This window comes from Linepithema humile, chromosome 3 (assembly GCF_040581485.1).
Source record: "Linepithema humile isolate Giens D197 chromosome 3, Lhum_UNIL_v1.0, whole genome shotgun sequence".
In the NCBI taxonomy this organism is placed as follows: domain Eukaryota; kingdom Metazoa; phylum Arthropoda; class Insecta; order Hymenoptera; family Formicidae; genus Linepithema; species Linepithema humile.
In genome coordinates, this window is record NC_090130.1 from 18,634,843 (window position 1) to 18,650,445 (window position 15,603).

General features: G+C 26.8%; 1 protein-coding gene across 3 annotated transcripts; it reads left to right on the forward strand.

Annotated features, from left to right (window-relative positions):
- Positions 1-6,895: 6,895 nt before the first annotated feature.
- LOC136998783 (protein PFC0760c-like) lies at positions 6,896-14,916 on the forward strand. Of its 3 annotated transcripts, none has more exons than XM_067351982.1 (8): positions 6,896-7,761; positions 8,653-8,754; positions 9,513-9,737; positions 9,810-9,866; positions 10,004-10,078; positions 10,214-10,443; positions 10,564-10,723; positions 10,825-14,916. In XM_067351982.1, exons 3-8 carry the CDS (start codon positions 9,602-9,604, stop codon positions 10,977-10,979), a joined length of 813 nt encoding a protein of 270 aa, XP_067208083.1. In that variant the 5' UTR covers positions 6,896-7,761; positions 8,653-8,754; positions 9,513-9,601; the 3' UTR covers positions 10,980-14,916. The 3 variants fall into 3 exon arrangements, with proteins under 3 accessions (XP_067208083.1, XP_067208080.1, XP_067208082.1); XM_067351979.1 differs by having other exon boundaries at positions 6,897-7,761; positions 8,542-8,754; XM_067351981.1 differs by lacking the exon at positions 8,653-8,754 and having other exon boundaries at positions 6,897-7,761.
- Positions 14,917-15,603: the final 687 nt, after the last annotated feature.

The following is a 15,603-nucleotide window of genomic DNA, read 5'->3' on the forward strand; positions in this document are numbered from 1 at the left end:
CCTATAAAAAAGGTGATATCAGATCAGAAAATGACGCCAAGTTTAAATAAAAAACCTTTCAAAAAAACTTGTATGTATATATTTTAAAAAAAGTTGTATATACCAAATAAAAATTTGCTATATATTCTGCCTATAAAAGAGGTGATATCAGAAAATGACGCCAAGTTTAAATAAAAAATCTTTCAAAAAAACTTGTATGTATATATTTAAAAAAAAGTTGTATATACCAAATAAAAATTCGCTATATATTCTGCCTATAAAAGAGGTGATATCAGGAAATGACGCCAAGTTTAAATAAAAAACCTTTAAAAAAACTTGTATGTATATATATTACGAAAAAGGATTATATTTATTGCGCTTATTGCGCTTACAGCTTTTTAACCAATAAGCATCGATAAGATTGTATTTAGTTATTTTTGCATCTTTATCTAGTTATTTATTTAAAAATTATATTCATATCTACAATTAGTTAATTTTTTTTCAAATATACATTTTAAAATAATTGCATCTGTATCTAGTTACTTTTGCTTCTATATCTAGTTATTTAAATTTAAAAATGATATTTGTGTTTATATCTATCTAGTTAATTTTTCTTAAGTATACTTTTTAAAATAATTGCATCTGTATCTAGTTATTTTTTTTATATCTGTATCTAGTTAAATAAAATAATTTTTTAAATAAAAGTATTTAATTCAAAAATAAAAAAATTTTTCAAATTTAATCAAAATAAAAAAATATTACAAAATTTCGCAAAAAACTTGGCGCTGCTGTACTAAACTATTAATTTACATAAGATTCGCATCGTAATACTTTAACATGCTCCTAATCATTCCAACATACTTTAATCTATAGTATATGTGACGTAATACTATAGTTTAGTTTGGAGTATTAGAGCGAGTAGGAGCATGTTAGAGCAAGCGATGCAAACAAATTTCGGCTCAAACAGGACTTGTTTGTTTTAGCTGCACTGGGGCAGCTCTGGGTCTGCTCTAAACAAGATAATACAAAACAAACTATTTATCTGTCCTGTATTGTCCTGTGTAGAGCAGACCCAGAGCAGCCCCAGTGTAGCTAAAACGAACAAGCCCACAGACTAGAGCGACGAAGCGGCAAATGGCGATGCTATAGCCAATCAACTTACAATTTTACCGTAAGAACAAGAGTTTAATTGGCTATCGCGTCGTCGTTTGCCGCTCTGGTCAGTTTGAGTCATTATAACACTTAATCATGTAAATTGTAAAATTATTGCTCATTTTTATTCTTTATAATATTTTAAGATGTATTTAACATGTAGTTCAGTACAGCAGCGCCAAGTTTTTTGCGAAATTTTGTAATATTTTTTTATTTTGATTAAATTTGAAAAATTTTTTTATTTTTGAATTAAATACTTTTATTTAAAAAATTATTTTATTTAACTAGATACAGATATAAAAAAAATAACTAGATACAGATGCAATTATTTTAAAAAGTATGCTTAAGAAAAATTAACTAGATAGATATAAACACAAATATCATTTTTAAATTTAAATAACTAGATATAGAAGCAAAAGTAAATAGATACAGATGCAATTATTTTAAAATGTATATTTGAAAAAAAATTAACTAATTGTAGATATAAATATAATTTTTAAATAAATAACTAGATAAAGATGCAAAAATAACTAAATACAATCTTATCGATGCTTATTGGTTAAAAAGCTGTAAGCGCAATAAGCGCAATAAATATAATCCTTTTTCGTAATATATATACACATACAAGTTTTTTTAAAGGTTTTTTATTTAAACTTGGCGTCATTTCCTGATATCACCTCTTTTATAGGCAGAATATATAGCAAATTTTTATTTGGTATATACAACTTTTTTTTAAATATATACATACAAGTTTTTTTGAAAGATTTTTTATTTAAACTTGGCGTCATTTTCTGATATCACCTCTTTTATAGGCAGAATATATAGCGAATTTTTATTTGGTATATACAACTTTTTTTAAAATATATACATACAAGTTTTTTTGAAAGGTTTTTTATTTAAACTTGGCGTCATTTTCTGATCTGATATCACCTTTTTTATAGGCAGAATATATAGCGAATTTTTATTTGGTATATACAATTTTTTTTAAATATATACATACAACTTTTTTTGAAAGGTTTTTTATTTAAACTTGGCGTCATTTTCTGATATCATCTCTTTTATAGGCAGAATATATAGCAAATTTTCATTTGGTTATATATACAACTTTTTTTGAAAGGTTTGTTATTTGTTAATATATATACATTTTTTTGTGGAAGATAAATTTTTTGGAAGGTTAATATATAATATATACGACAGCTTTTTTTGAAAGGTTTATATATACAACAACTTTTTTTGGAAGATTTGCGTGTTTATATAAACAACTTTTTTTTGGAAGGTTTGTTAATATATATACGACATTTATTTTTGGAAGATTAATTTTTTTGGAACGTTAATATATACGACAGCTTTTTTTTTGAAAGGTTTATATATACAACAACTTTTTTTGGAAGATTTGCGTGTTTATATAAATAACTTTTTTTTGGAAGGTTTGTTAATATATATACGACATTTATTTTTGGAAGATTAATTTTTTTGGAAGGTTAATATATACGACAGCTTTTTTTTGAAAGGTTTATATATACAACAACTTTTTTTGGAATAATATATACGACAGCTTTTTTTGAAAGATTTATATATACAAAACAACTTTTTTTGGAAGATTTGCGTGTTTATATAAACAACTTTTTTTTGGAAGGTTTGTTAATATATATACGACATTTATTTTTGGAAGATTAATTTTTTTGGAAGGTTAATATATACGACAGCTTTTTTTTGAAAGGTTTATATATACAACAACTTTTTTTGGAAGGTTTACGTGTATACAACAACTTTTTTTTGGTATACAATAACTTTTTTTGGAAGATTTGCGTGTATACAACAACTTTTTTTTGGAAGATTTGCGTGCACTTGGCGCCTTTTCTTTACCTTTTTTTAAAAAGGTAATTTGTTGATTTTCAAATATACAACAACTTTTTTGTTAGGTAAAATACACAACAACTTTTTTGTAAGGTTTGCGTGTTTATATATACAACAACTTTTTTTGGGAGGTTTGCGTGTATACAACTTTTTTTTGGAAGATTTGCGTGTACTTGGCGCCTTTTCTTTACCTTTTTTTAAAAAGGTAATTTGTTGATATAAAATATACAACTTTTTTGTAAGGTTTGCGTGTTTATATATACAACAATTTCTTTTGGAAGGTTTGCGTGTATACAACAACTTTTTTTTGGAAGGTTTGCGTGTACTTGGCGCCTTTTTTTTACCTTTTTTTAAAATATATATAACGTGTTGTGGAGACGAATAAAGATAGTGTATATAAAAAATAATAGTATTCTTCATGAAAAAAATTTTTTTCGATCTTAAAGTGCAGAAGTGTACACTCTCAGTATTCTGTAGTTAGTTAATTAGTGGACAGAAAGTGTATTTTGTGCAGATGGTGGAATCTGCAAGTTTCTGACGTTAGGTGCGCTGATGGCGCTGAGAAACCGCGCGGCGCGCTTACGTTTGTTTGGCTATTTGCTCATTTAAATTTTTAGATGTTACATAGAAAAATATTAAAATTTTATAGTTATTTGAGTTATTAATTACTAAAGATGTCCGAATAAGCGCGTATCAATCCAGCCTGCCGCCGAATGCAAGCGCGCGAAGAGATACAACCGCTCAGCGATTATGATCGCTTTCAAGCGTTTCAAAAATCCTCCTCTCTAAGTGATAAAAATATCGAAGTTGTTTTAATAGGTTTGCCATATGATTAAAATGTTTATAATCAGTACAGCAGCGTTACAAACTTTTGTCCTAGGTTTCCACGCACACAATCGAGGGACCATGTTCATGTGCTGCGCAGAACGCTTTACGCAGCACATGAACATGGTCTTTTGATTGTTGCGTGGTAACCCAAGCCAAGAATTGGTAACGCTGGAATACAGACTAATGCAGGCAGAAAATTATTAAAATTTTATAGAAAGAAAATTTAAGCATTTGTTATTGGCATTTAAAAATGTAATAACTATACAAAAATGAGTTAAAGATTTTTGGAATTTTAAAACAATCTATTTCTCTTATTTCATATAAAACACTAAATAAATTTTTACTATACGAACAATTACAATATCATTAACATTAATTTAACTTTTTTAATAAAAAAATTTCCAATTAATGCATCTCAATATAATATTTATTTATTAAAACATCTTTTATTTACTATCTGCATTGAGTTTACATTTTATAAAGTACAAACATTGTTTTTTTATCTAAATAAATTTCCATTAAGTTTTATGAATACTATAAATATTACATTGGAAGATAGTTTTTCATTTACATTATACTCGTGCACAAAAATAAACTATAATATTACAAATAGAGAACATGAACTTTAAGGTATATCTAAATATGATTTAAAACAATTCATGCAATTGCGCATATTGGTTTCCAATTTCAATAACAGTTCCTGATCTGTTTTTACATCAGATATTGTTGTACCATCACCTAATATGTCTAAAAGTGCTGAATAAAATATAATAATATAATAATTTAACTGAATAAAATATTACATGTTAAAAATAAATGTGCGTCCGCCGCCGCGCTTTTTGTAAAAATTCTTATTACGTTGACCCCTACCACCTCTGTTCCATCTTGGTCCTATAAAAAGTTCGTTATTAATATTTTATTTATTTTATTATTTGTTATTTATTTAATATTATATTTATGTATTACTCACTTGTGAATCTATTTTCCATCTTACTCTTTTCTTCTTCCTTTTTTTTTTCATCTTCGTTTTTCTTCTTTTCTTTTTCTTCGTTTTCCTTCTTTCCTTTTTCTTTATTTTCCTTTTTCTTTGCTACTGTAAATTTTGAAAAAATTATTTAATTAGTTATATATACATATATATATAGTCTTGCGCAACGCGCAATTATTCGACAATCCTTCTTAATTAATATCTCAATTATTATTTTGAAAATTACAGAATAGCAAATGTAAAAATATAATAATAAATAATCATTTGCTATTCTGTAATTTTAAAAATAATAATTGAGATATTAATTAATGATTGTCGAATAATTGCGTGTTGCGCAAGACTAGATCATTGTGTATTAATCGAGATATTTTTCGTTATTTAACTCAACAGCAAAAAGTAAAAAATCTGTAGTTAAATAAAATGCGTTCAAACATTTGTATTAATATGTGTAATGTATTTACCTATTTTTTTTTAAGATTCTAACTCTTCTTCAAACTTTTTGATTTTTTCAGCTGCATCTTGCAGCTGAATGTCTTGTTCCACCATGTCTACGTCTTTTAATAGGTCGTCTTCCAATAACTCTTTATCCGGATTTATCCCCAGTTTTGACATTCTGAAAAATAAAGATGTACATAATGTTGTATTATAAAATGTTGTATTATAAAAGTTGTATTGTAAAATAATATTATTATTTTACTTACTTTTTTCTTATTCCTCCCTTATTAATTTTCGAGCTGGTGGCTTGTGCGCTTTCCATGTTGATTAACAATGTTTGTTGTATTTTACCATGACAACAAATCGATAATAAACAAAATTGTTTTCGCGGACATTATTTATTCTGCTCTCTGACAATATATATTTGTCACGTCAGATTTGACACTTATTGGAGTAATTGGAGTATATATATTATATTATATATATATAATAATAATGTGATAAAACTACAGATAAACCAGTGAAAGAATTAATAGGCTGTTTAATGTATTTAATGTTAGGTTCACGTCCGGATTTAAATTTTGCCGTAAACTACTTTAGTAGATATCAGGATAAATATCCGAATGCCGTGTGGCAACATCTCAAAAGAATATTAAGATATCTCAAAGGGACAAAGGATTTAAGTTTAGTTTATATTAGAAAAGAAGAGAAGCATCCATTAGTGTGTTATGTAGATGCAGATTGGGGAGGAGATGTACATGATCGGAAATCAGTGTCTGGATACTTAATTAAAGTGTTTGGTAATATAGTATCTTGGACCACTAAGAAACAAAATTGTATTGCGTTATCAACGACTGAAGCTGAACTTATAGCGTTATGTAATTCTGTTGTGGATGGACTTTGGTTTGTTATTAAAATGTTATTATTAGATTTTAGTATAAAGACTGATAAGATTACAATATTTGAGGACAATCAAGCATGTATATTCTTAGTTAAGAATCCGGAAAATAATCGAAGAGTTAAACATATAGATCTGAAATATAAGTTTGTTTGTGAGAACTTTAAAAATGGAACTATACAATTGGAGTATATTAATGGTAAAGATCAACAAGCAGATATATTAACTAAAGGCTTAACAAGTGCTTTATTTTGTAAGAATCGTAAAAGTTTAAGTTTAGATAGTTAGAGAGGGCATATTATGAAGCATTATAAATTATCAGTAGATTAGAAGTTATTTTAAGTTGAACAATGCAATACTATGTAAGTTGTGTTATTTTGTGAAATGTTATTTTAAATCTTAAGTTGATTTTAGAGAATGACATTAAGAGAGGGTGTTAAGAATAATGTCATTCCATTACTATGTTTTATGTTTTCTATGACTCTAGATCGCTTTTGTTTTTCTCTCTCTCTCTGGTTATTGTTGTTGGATATAGAGAAAGTAAACCGCGTGCAAGTATGTAAAAGTATTTAATAAGTTTGATTCAAATATACTTAATTTGCTCAAGCACTACACGTATAGTTTGTTTAACTGCATCCTAAATAAATAATTCTCATATTTATTCAAGAACAGATAATACATTGTGAAAATAATTGGTTTGAATACTTGAAATACAACCACGGCCCTCTTATTAGTTTTTTCTCTTCTTTGTATTCCAAAATTTTTTTATGGTTTTTTTCAATGTGACGTTTAAAGTTTGTATCTTTTATATAATTATATTTAATTTTACAATACTTGCATTGTGCCTTAAAATCCGTCAGCTTCATATAATACTCCCATATATTTTTTTTAGTTGCAGTATCTAGTGGCATAAAAGTTATGTTCGTTTCAAGTGATGAAATACGTTCTGACGAATCAACAGGGTCATGTGTTTCTTGCATATTTTTCAATTTGTCCGAATGTGTCTTTCTTATATGAAAATCCAGATGATAGTGAATACAAAGATTTAACTTGGCGTGACAATATGTATATACATGAGGTGTCCGTAATGTGAAAAAAATAATTGGAGAAAGAAATAGCGGAACGGAACAATAATGGAACAGTAATTGAAAAGAGATATATTTATCATATCTCTTTTCCTCTATTGTTCTGTTACTGTTCCGTTCCGTTATTTCTTTTTCCATGGAGACGCAGCCTAAGACGTAAGATCATAAAGAAATCGACCAATCACAATTGAGTGTGCAACTTGGGATGCATCTAAGTGGAATTATTTTTTTCGCATTACGGACACCTCATGTATATACATATAATAAAATTAGATTTAAGAGCCTTACGTCGTTACGGAATTTTGTGTGTGATGACCTTTAGGCCGCTACGGCCATGCGCTTAATGGTTATTGGCCAACGCATCGCGCCTCGTTATCGCGCATCTAGCGGGATGACACCTCTATCGATCCTGTATCGAATAGGATCTACTTCGCTCTTTTCCTGTGCAACTGTGGCCTGAGGCGGATCTCTTTGTGCAAAAGTCGATATTTTCGAGAACGTGTGCGGCTAACCTTCAAGAAGGAAAAGATCGCAAGCCGGTAAGTAGCCCTTGCTTTTCTATAAAGCCACGAATTCTCTTGTCGCATCTTACGTGTGTCCGTGTCCGTGTTCATGTAGTTAACTCGTGTTATCGCGTTGGCGGAAAATTTATGGCCTGAGGTTAATGACCGAAAATTTGCCAAAATAAAAGTATTGTTTAAGTCAGTGCTCGAAATTAGATGCAACTTTTGAGCTGATTTCTGAGAACGCCTTGCTCGAGGCTCGATGGCCGAACCACTGATCTTATGATTCAGGAATGTCCTTACATAAGAAATAAGCTAGGATTATACCTTTCGTTAAATCGCCATTAAAATTTTCCTTGCTAAATAATTTTATTTTCATAAATAATTAAATATAAAAAATGTTTATTATAATTTTATTATTAATGTTTATTATTAATGTATTATATATGTAATTTGTATATGTATTTTGATATTTAATTATTTATGAAAATAAAAATTATTTAGCAAGGAAAATTTTAATAACAATTTAGCAAAAGAATACAATCCTAGCTTACTTCTTGTGTAGAGACATTCCTGAGATATAAACATTAAACGTGGCTTGGTCATCGAGCCTCGAGCGGTTGTGAGGGGATAGTAGGCATTGTCTCAGAAATCAGCTCAAAAGTTGCATCTATAATTCTGTTTTAAGATATAAAATATAAAATAATATTTATTAATAATTATAAACAATAAATATATTTTATTATTGGGGATAAGGATTAATCTATACTAAAAAGCGAAAAGCGAAAGCAATATATTAATGAGAAAATATTATAGAATACTTCAAGATGCCCTGGCTCGTTGTTAAATTTCATTTGGAAAATACTGTTGAAACTGTACCAAAAAATTGGTATTGCGAAAAAACTTTGATATGTTATTGGCCACCAGATTCCTGTAGTAGCTCTATCATTGAAGAAAAGATAAAAAATCAGGACGCTCCAAATCGTTCATTATGGAAAACATATCCTGCTGTAATCTTAGGACAATATGGTAAAAATTTGGTTTAATCGGAAATATTTAAGTAATTGGATAGCTTGATTTTAAAATTTGGAGGGTTACAAATAATTAATTTATGTTTTCAATTAATTGATAAAATTTTTATTTTGCAAATTATATGGATCCTAATTTAAAAATATTGTAATTAATAACTAGGGAATTTATAATTAAGTTTTATTTTATTAAATTATATTTTTTATAATTATGCAATTCAATGTGACTTTATTTATTTACAATGTATGTTTTACTAGCATTATAGTGGTATAGATAAACACAGTTAAACTTTACTTGTTTTTGGATATTAATGATTAATGTTTCTTTCTTTTAATATTTCCATTATATATATGTTTCTCTTTTTTCTTTTCTTAATTGCTCTATTTCTAATGCACCATATTTGTTTCTTCCAAATGCTGACCTGTCTTACTCTTACTCTTTAATATATTATGGATTGATCAGTTTAATATTCAACACTGTGAGGTTGTGAGACAAAAATCTACTATTTTTTCCCAACCTTATTTTTTTCATGTCTTATAACTCTTTTTTCGACCACATTCTCATTTTCTTTTTTCATTTACTCCATCAATATATATTCTGATGTGTAGACTGCAAGCTTTAATATCAATTTAATATATTTATAGCTAAACTTTATAAACATTCATCATTACAGGAGTGCAGAATTCTTTTAATATGTGTGATTTTGTATGCATAATTCATTACATAATTGTGACTTTTTGAAAACGTTTTTTGTTTAGATGATTTAAAAATTGCCAACAAAAAGGCAAATAAAGCTAAAACTACTAATGAACTTTCTTCACATAACGAAGACATTAAGAGAAAACGGATGCGAAAAAAGCAAAAAGATAATAAAAATCAAAATAAACGATTCTCAGATACTGATACATCATTAGATGATAACTCAAACGATGAAAATATTTACCCCATCACATCTTTTCTGAAGTCAAGGAAATCAGTGAATGGTAAATATTATTATGTATGAATAAAGTACACAATTAAACTGTTTATACATATATATGTGGTTCCTTTGATAGACACTTTCCAGCTGATTACTGTGAATGAAGATAAAAGTACAGAGAAAAATGAAAACAGTGAGTACATTTAATTATGAAAAATAGTAGTTATAAAACGTTGTTGACTAATATATATGTGGTGACAACAAATTATTAAAAAATATGTTTCATATGTAAATTATAAATTATATATATTATACCATATTTTATTTTAGATGTTACGAATTCTACATCAATTACGAACTCAGTGAGCGAAGAAGCTTTTTTAAAATACCAGTCGTTAAATTCAAGTAAATATAAATTATGTTTTTATAATAATATTATTTCTTTATATCTTATGAATATTTTTACTTACTATATACACATATTTACATTTATATATTATATGGAATATTGACAAATTATTGTTATTTCTCAAATTTTAGAATATTATGAGAAAGTATTGAAGGAAATAAACTTATTACATCTAAAAGTTAATGACATGTTAGATAGTATCAACATTCTCATTAGAAGTACAAAAGTAAACACTGAAACTGTCATAAATAATGATAGGTCGGAAGTTTTAAAGATTATACATTTGTTTCCGATGAACGAAGAATCGTTAATTGAAGTGGAAGATTGGATTAACAAATCAATTGATAATAAAGTAGCATTGGTATGAATAAATTTTCTATTAATTTTTATGTGAATTTTGTAATGACGACTAAATATGTACTAAAATTTAATATTGATCTCTCTATAACAGCTTTTATTTAAAAAACTTTTTATATTTTAGACTGAAGAACTAAGTCGTATAGGAGGATCCAGCTTAAAAGAGTTGATTAAAAGAATAATGTATAGAATACTACTAAACGAAGTCGGAATGCTATACTCTTGGGAAGGTGCAAAAAAGAAAAAAGCATTTAAAAATTTAAGCATTGCAGCTGTTATTTTAGGTAAAAGTTATAAACTAAATAGAAATTGTGAATAATCTCATAAGTTAAAAATTCTTATTTAATGAAAGTATACATAATTCACTTTTTTTTATGATTTTCAGATGTTGTTCGTAAAAGTTCAAAATTTCAAAGCGCCACTGAACTGGAGACAATAAATCACATAAAAGCTTGGCTCGTCAGAAGTAAGGATCGATACATTAATGCACAGAAGAAGTCAAACCAAGTTCAATCCAACACTCCTGACAAAGATACGTAGCTATTTGCACTTGTTAAATAATGTGCTTTTATCATACTGAACGTATGTATAACTTATTCTCTTTTGAACAGACTGATATTCTAGTCTCGACATAGCAGTGATACTGCTTCTACATGTATTGTTATTACATATGTAAAATTGTTTTAATTAACCTCATTTTCTCAATTTTTAATAACTAATATTAAATCTTTTGTATGCAACGTTGAACTACAAAATGTAGTTTCTTTTATATGCGATGTTGAATTGCAAAATATAGTTTTTTGTTTAGTTTAGATAACAAGTTTTGCATTCAATGCTTACAATATTTTTTAGTATATGTTTTGTGTTTAAAATAAAAATGAATGAAAAAAAAAGTTTTCGAGAAAAACGTTCTCGATATATTAAAAAAAAGGTTAAGCAATCTCTAGAGCAATTATTAATAGTACTTATCAATTTCATGTTCAAAATTTAACAGTTGAGAATCAAATTGATGAAACTAATCGTTACAGCTACTCAAATAATGAAGTTGATTGTAATTCTGATAATACCGGTTATTTAGGTATTGATAATTCGACATTCAATGAACAACCTACCCATAATTCTGAAAACACAATTAAAGATATAAGTTTGTGTTCGGAAAATAATGTTCATACCAAAAATAGTGAGCAATTATCTGTCAAAATTGCTAAATGGGCTGTGGAAAGCAACGTTAGTTTGTCTGCATTGGGAAAACTGCTCAATATTTTACGTGAAGATCCTTCTTATTGCACAAACAATTTACCGGCAGATCCTCGCACTCTTTTAAAAACGCCTAACAAATTGTATAGTAAAAAATTGGGATCTGGTTTATTTCATTATTTCGGGATAGCTGAAACATTAAATTTTTTATGCATTACCCATAATATTAATGTAACGTCCAACACAACGTTTTCTCTTGCAGTTAATATTGACGGACTACCTTTGAGTAAAAGTTCTGCAATTTCATTTTGGCCTATTTTGTGTTCCGTCAAATCAATTGAAGCTCTTAAAAATAAAGTTTTCTTGGTAGCTCTTTACCATGGAAATGAAAAACCAAATCCCAATGATTTTTTATTTGATTTTGTCAATGAATGTGCAAAATTAGCAACAAATGGCATATTAATCAAGACTATTACATGCAATTTTAAAATTGTAATGTTAATCTGTGATGCACCTGCAAAATCATTTGTTTTATCAGTTAAAAGTCATTCGGGCTACTTTTCCTGCACAAAATGCAATCAAGAAGGAGAAATGATTAACAATGTTATTTGTTTTGTTGAAACGGAAAATTTCGTAAAAAGAACAAATGATTCTTTTAAAAATAAACTTCACCCAGAACATCACATTGGTGAAACTCTTTTTATTAACATTCCAGGCTTTGACATTATTGATAATGTGCCCTTGGATTATATGCATCTTCTTTTGTTAGGCGGAACTAAGAGATTGCTGTGTAATAGACGTTATGGGTGGATATTTGGTAAACCTCCTCACAAATTATGTGCAAAGGATGTTAATGATATTACTAACTTGCTTTCCAAACTAAAAAAATATATTCCTTGTGAATTTTCAAGAAAGACTCGATCTATAATAGAATGTAAGCGATATAAAGCAACTGAATTCAGACTTTTTTTACTATATACAGGCCCAATAGTCTTAAGGCAAATACTGCCTTCTAAATTTACAATAATTTTATTACACTTAGTTTGGCGAGCACTATCTTAATTAGTAATAATTATTCAAAATATGAACCTTTTATTTCTTATGCTCACGAGCTTATGAAATATTTTATTATTAATTCTATTCAAATCTATGGTCCAGATTTTATTTCGCATAATATACATAATTTTTTGCACTTGAGTGGTTGTGTAAGATTATTTGGTTCATTGGATAACTTTAGTGCTTTTCCATTCGAAAATTTTATGCAAAAATTAAAAAAGATGGTTCGAAAAACTTCTCAACCCTTGCAACAGGTTGTTCGTCGAATCGTTGAAGAGAATAATATTTTAAGATTTACTAAGAATACTGATGATAATTTATCTAGAGAATTGTTAATAGAGCATTCTGATGGCCCTTTAATAAATACTTGTAATCCTCCTCAGTACAAAAAACTTAAAACTACCGAATATTGTTTAAATATTAATAGAATTGCTAACCGATTTGTAGAGTTGAAAGATAAAACAATAATTGAAATAAAAAATTTTGTTACTCATGAAAATTCAACAGTTTTCTTAAGTTATAGCTACAGTTTGCAAAATGATTTTTACTCCAAACCATGTAGTTCATCTTTTTTTGACATACAGTATATAAAAAGGAGTAATAATTTACTTGAAATGTGGTCTATTGATGACATAAATAGAAAGTTAATAGTTCTACCATGTAGAGGTCAATACGTTTCTTTCCCACTATTACACTTATAATCAGAATTGAAAATTATAAAAAAAATTTAAAAAGTGTAATTGTTAGTTTAATTTCAAATTAAATATTGAATAATTAAAAATTAAAATGTAATTTATAATTTAATTATATTTGCAATTCTTATCAGCAATGTTTTAATGAAAACTGAACCTTTTTTTCAATAATTGTCTTTCATAAAGTAGTTTCCTTAAAATGTTAATGAATCTTTATTAATATAAAAAATATTATAAAAAAGAAGAAAAATCTATATTTGTTAAAAAAATTCAGCGTTTTTATATAGAACTTTATGCATACTTATAATGAAAGCGTTCCGTTTAAAAATTTGCCTTATCCACTTTTTATAAAAAATTAATAAAACATGCATTTTGTTTAGATTATTGAGCTTCATAAAAAATTAAAATCTTATTATGTACATTGTGTTCATAATTATATTTTTGTTTAAATTTTGCAAAAAATTTCCAGTCTATTAACAAAACTCAATTTTTTCCATTTAGAAAATGTAATGTCAAAGTAGATTAGACAAGTTTTGGAACAGACCTGAATTATATTTATATTATATAAAAAGAATATAAATAAAAAGCACGCTAATTTTTGTTTTTGTTTTTGGAAACGTATTACTTTTTCTATTACAAACACTATTAGTGTTATACAATTACTGTTTAATCCATATATACAATCTTTGTTTTTTTAATTGGTAACGCGAAGTTTTTCTGCTTTGTAGTTAGAATTGAAGCTTATTATAAAAAGTGCTAAATCTATTTGCAAAATTTTTGTAGCTATATTTGCTTTATTTATAAAATATTACTTAAACACAAAGTTAATTGTTTTATTAATTTGTTTACAGAATATTGTATGTATGTATTAATAATTAATATTATACAAACATTTTAGTCTGTTGAATATCTTTTCAAATACATAAAGTACTTTTTTAGAACAAGCTTTTTAATATTGTAATTTAGCAAAATTTTATTTTTTAAGTTTCTTTATGGAATATTTTGGCCAAAGAAATAATGTCTAATTTTATGTTCGAAATAACTTCAAAGTTTAATTGTAATGTAATATTTATAAATTTAATATATTAAAATATAAATAAATGTATTATATAAATAAACGCATATATATATATATAAACGTAAATACATATATTTCTTTGCATAAACCTTTAATTCCTTATCTATTTCAGAGTATATGCAGAATATGCATACAAAAGTACCTATTATGATACTTTTTTGTATCTACATATATATATAATACATAGAAGTACATGCATGATATATAGAAGTACACGTAATTTTCGTATATAAATTGAATATTAACTCGATATTAAATTTATGTATAATATATGTACATCATGTGTGGCTATAGCATATTCTATGTATATATAAGAGTAATCTACAAACGATGTACATTCAATGTCATTAAAATGTACAAATATAATGCATATCAGTACATATCTGTACAATGTGTTTCATTTGTAGATCGTTGTATATACATAGAATGTTATATCCATAGAGATGTATATACATTTTATATGCATGGGCTATGAAATAAATATTCATTGTATATATAAATTATCTGACACACATACTTCTCACGAATGTATATAGAATATACCTTTTATATACACATGCATATTATATGAATATACAATGCACATACAGCGCATTGCATTCGTACATATCTACGATATCCATTGTACAAAAAAATACGTGTCAAATATTTTTCATAGTTCTACTAATATGCAAAGTTTCATTAAAATCGGCGAGTGACAATTCCGTAGGTTTACTTGTCAGTCAAATTCTCGAGTGTTTGTCCTAGCCCATCTTACATTTCCTTTCGAGCATTGTAAGTTTGCGAAACGTTCAAAGTTTCGACGTCACCAGCACTGATCGAAAAAAAGCAAAATTATTATCTAACAATTTTGAAAATCCAATAAAGATGTTCTTAATTATAAATTATATTTAATAATTAATTCTTTCACAATATAAATATTTTAAAATAGATATTGTATACATTCAAACAGCAGTATAGGGCTGGAGAAACTATCATAATTATTTGTGTGCAAGGAAATTAGCGTGAAATTAGAATTATTAAAAGTGTGATTATACTTAATAACAGACAAAAAATACAAATGTTTAAACGCATTCTATTTAACTACAGATTTTTTACATTTTGTTAAATTAAATACAAAATTGTTAAATTAATACAAAAA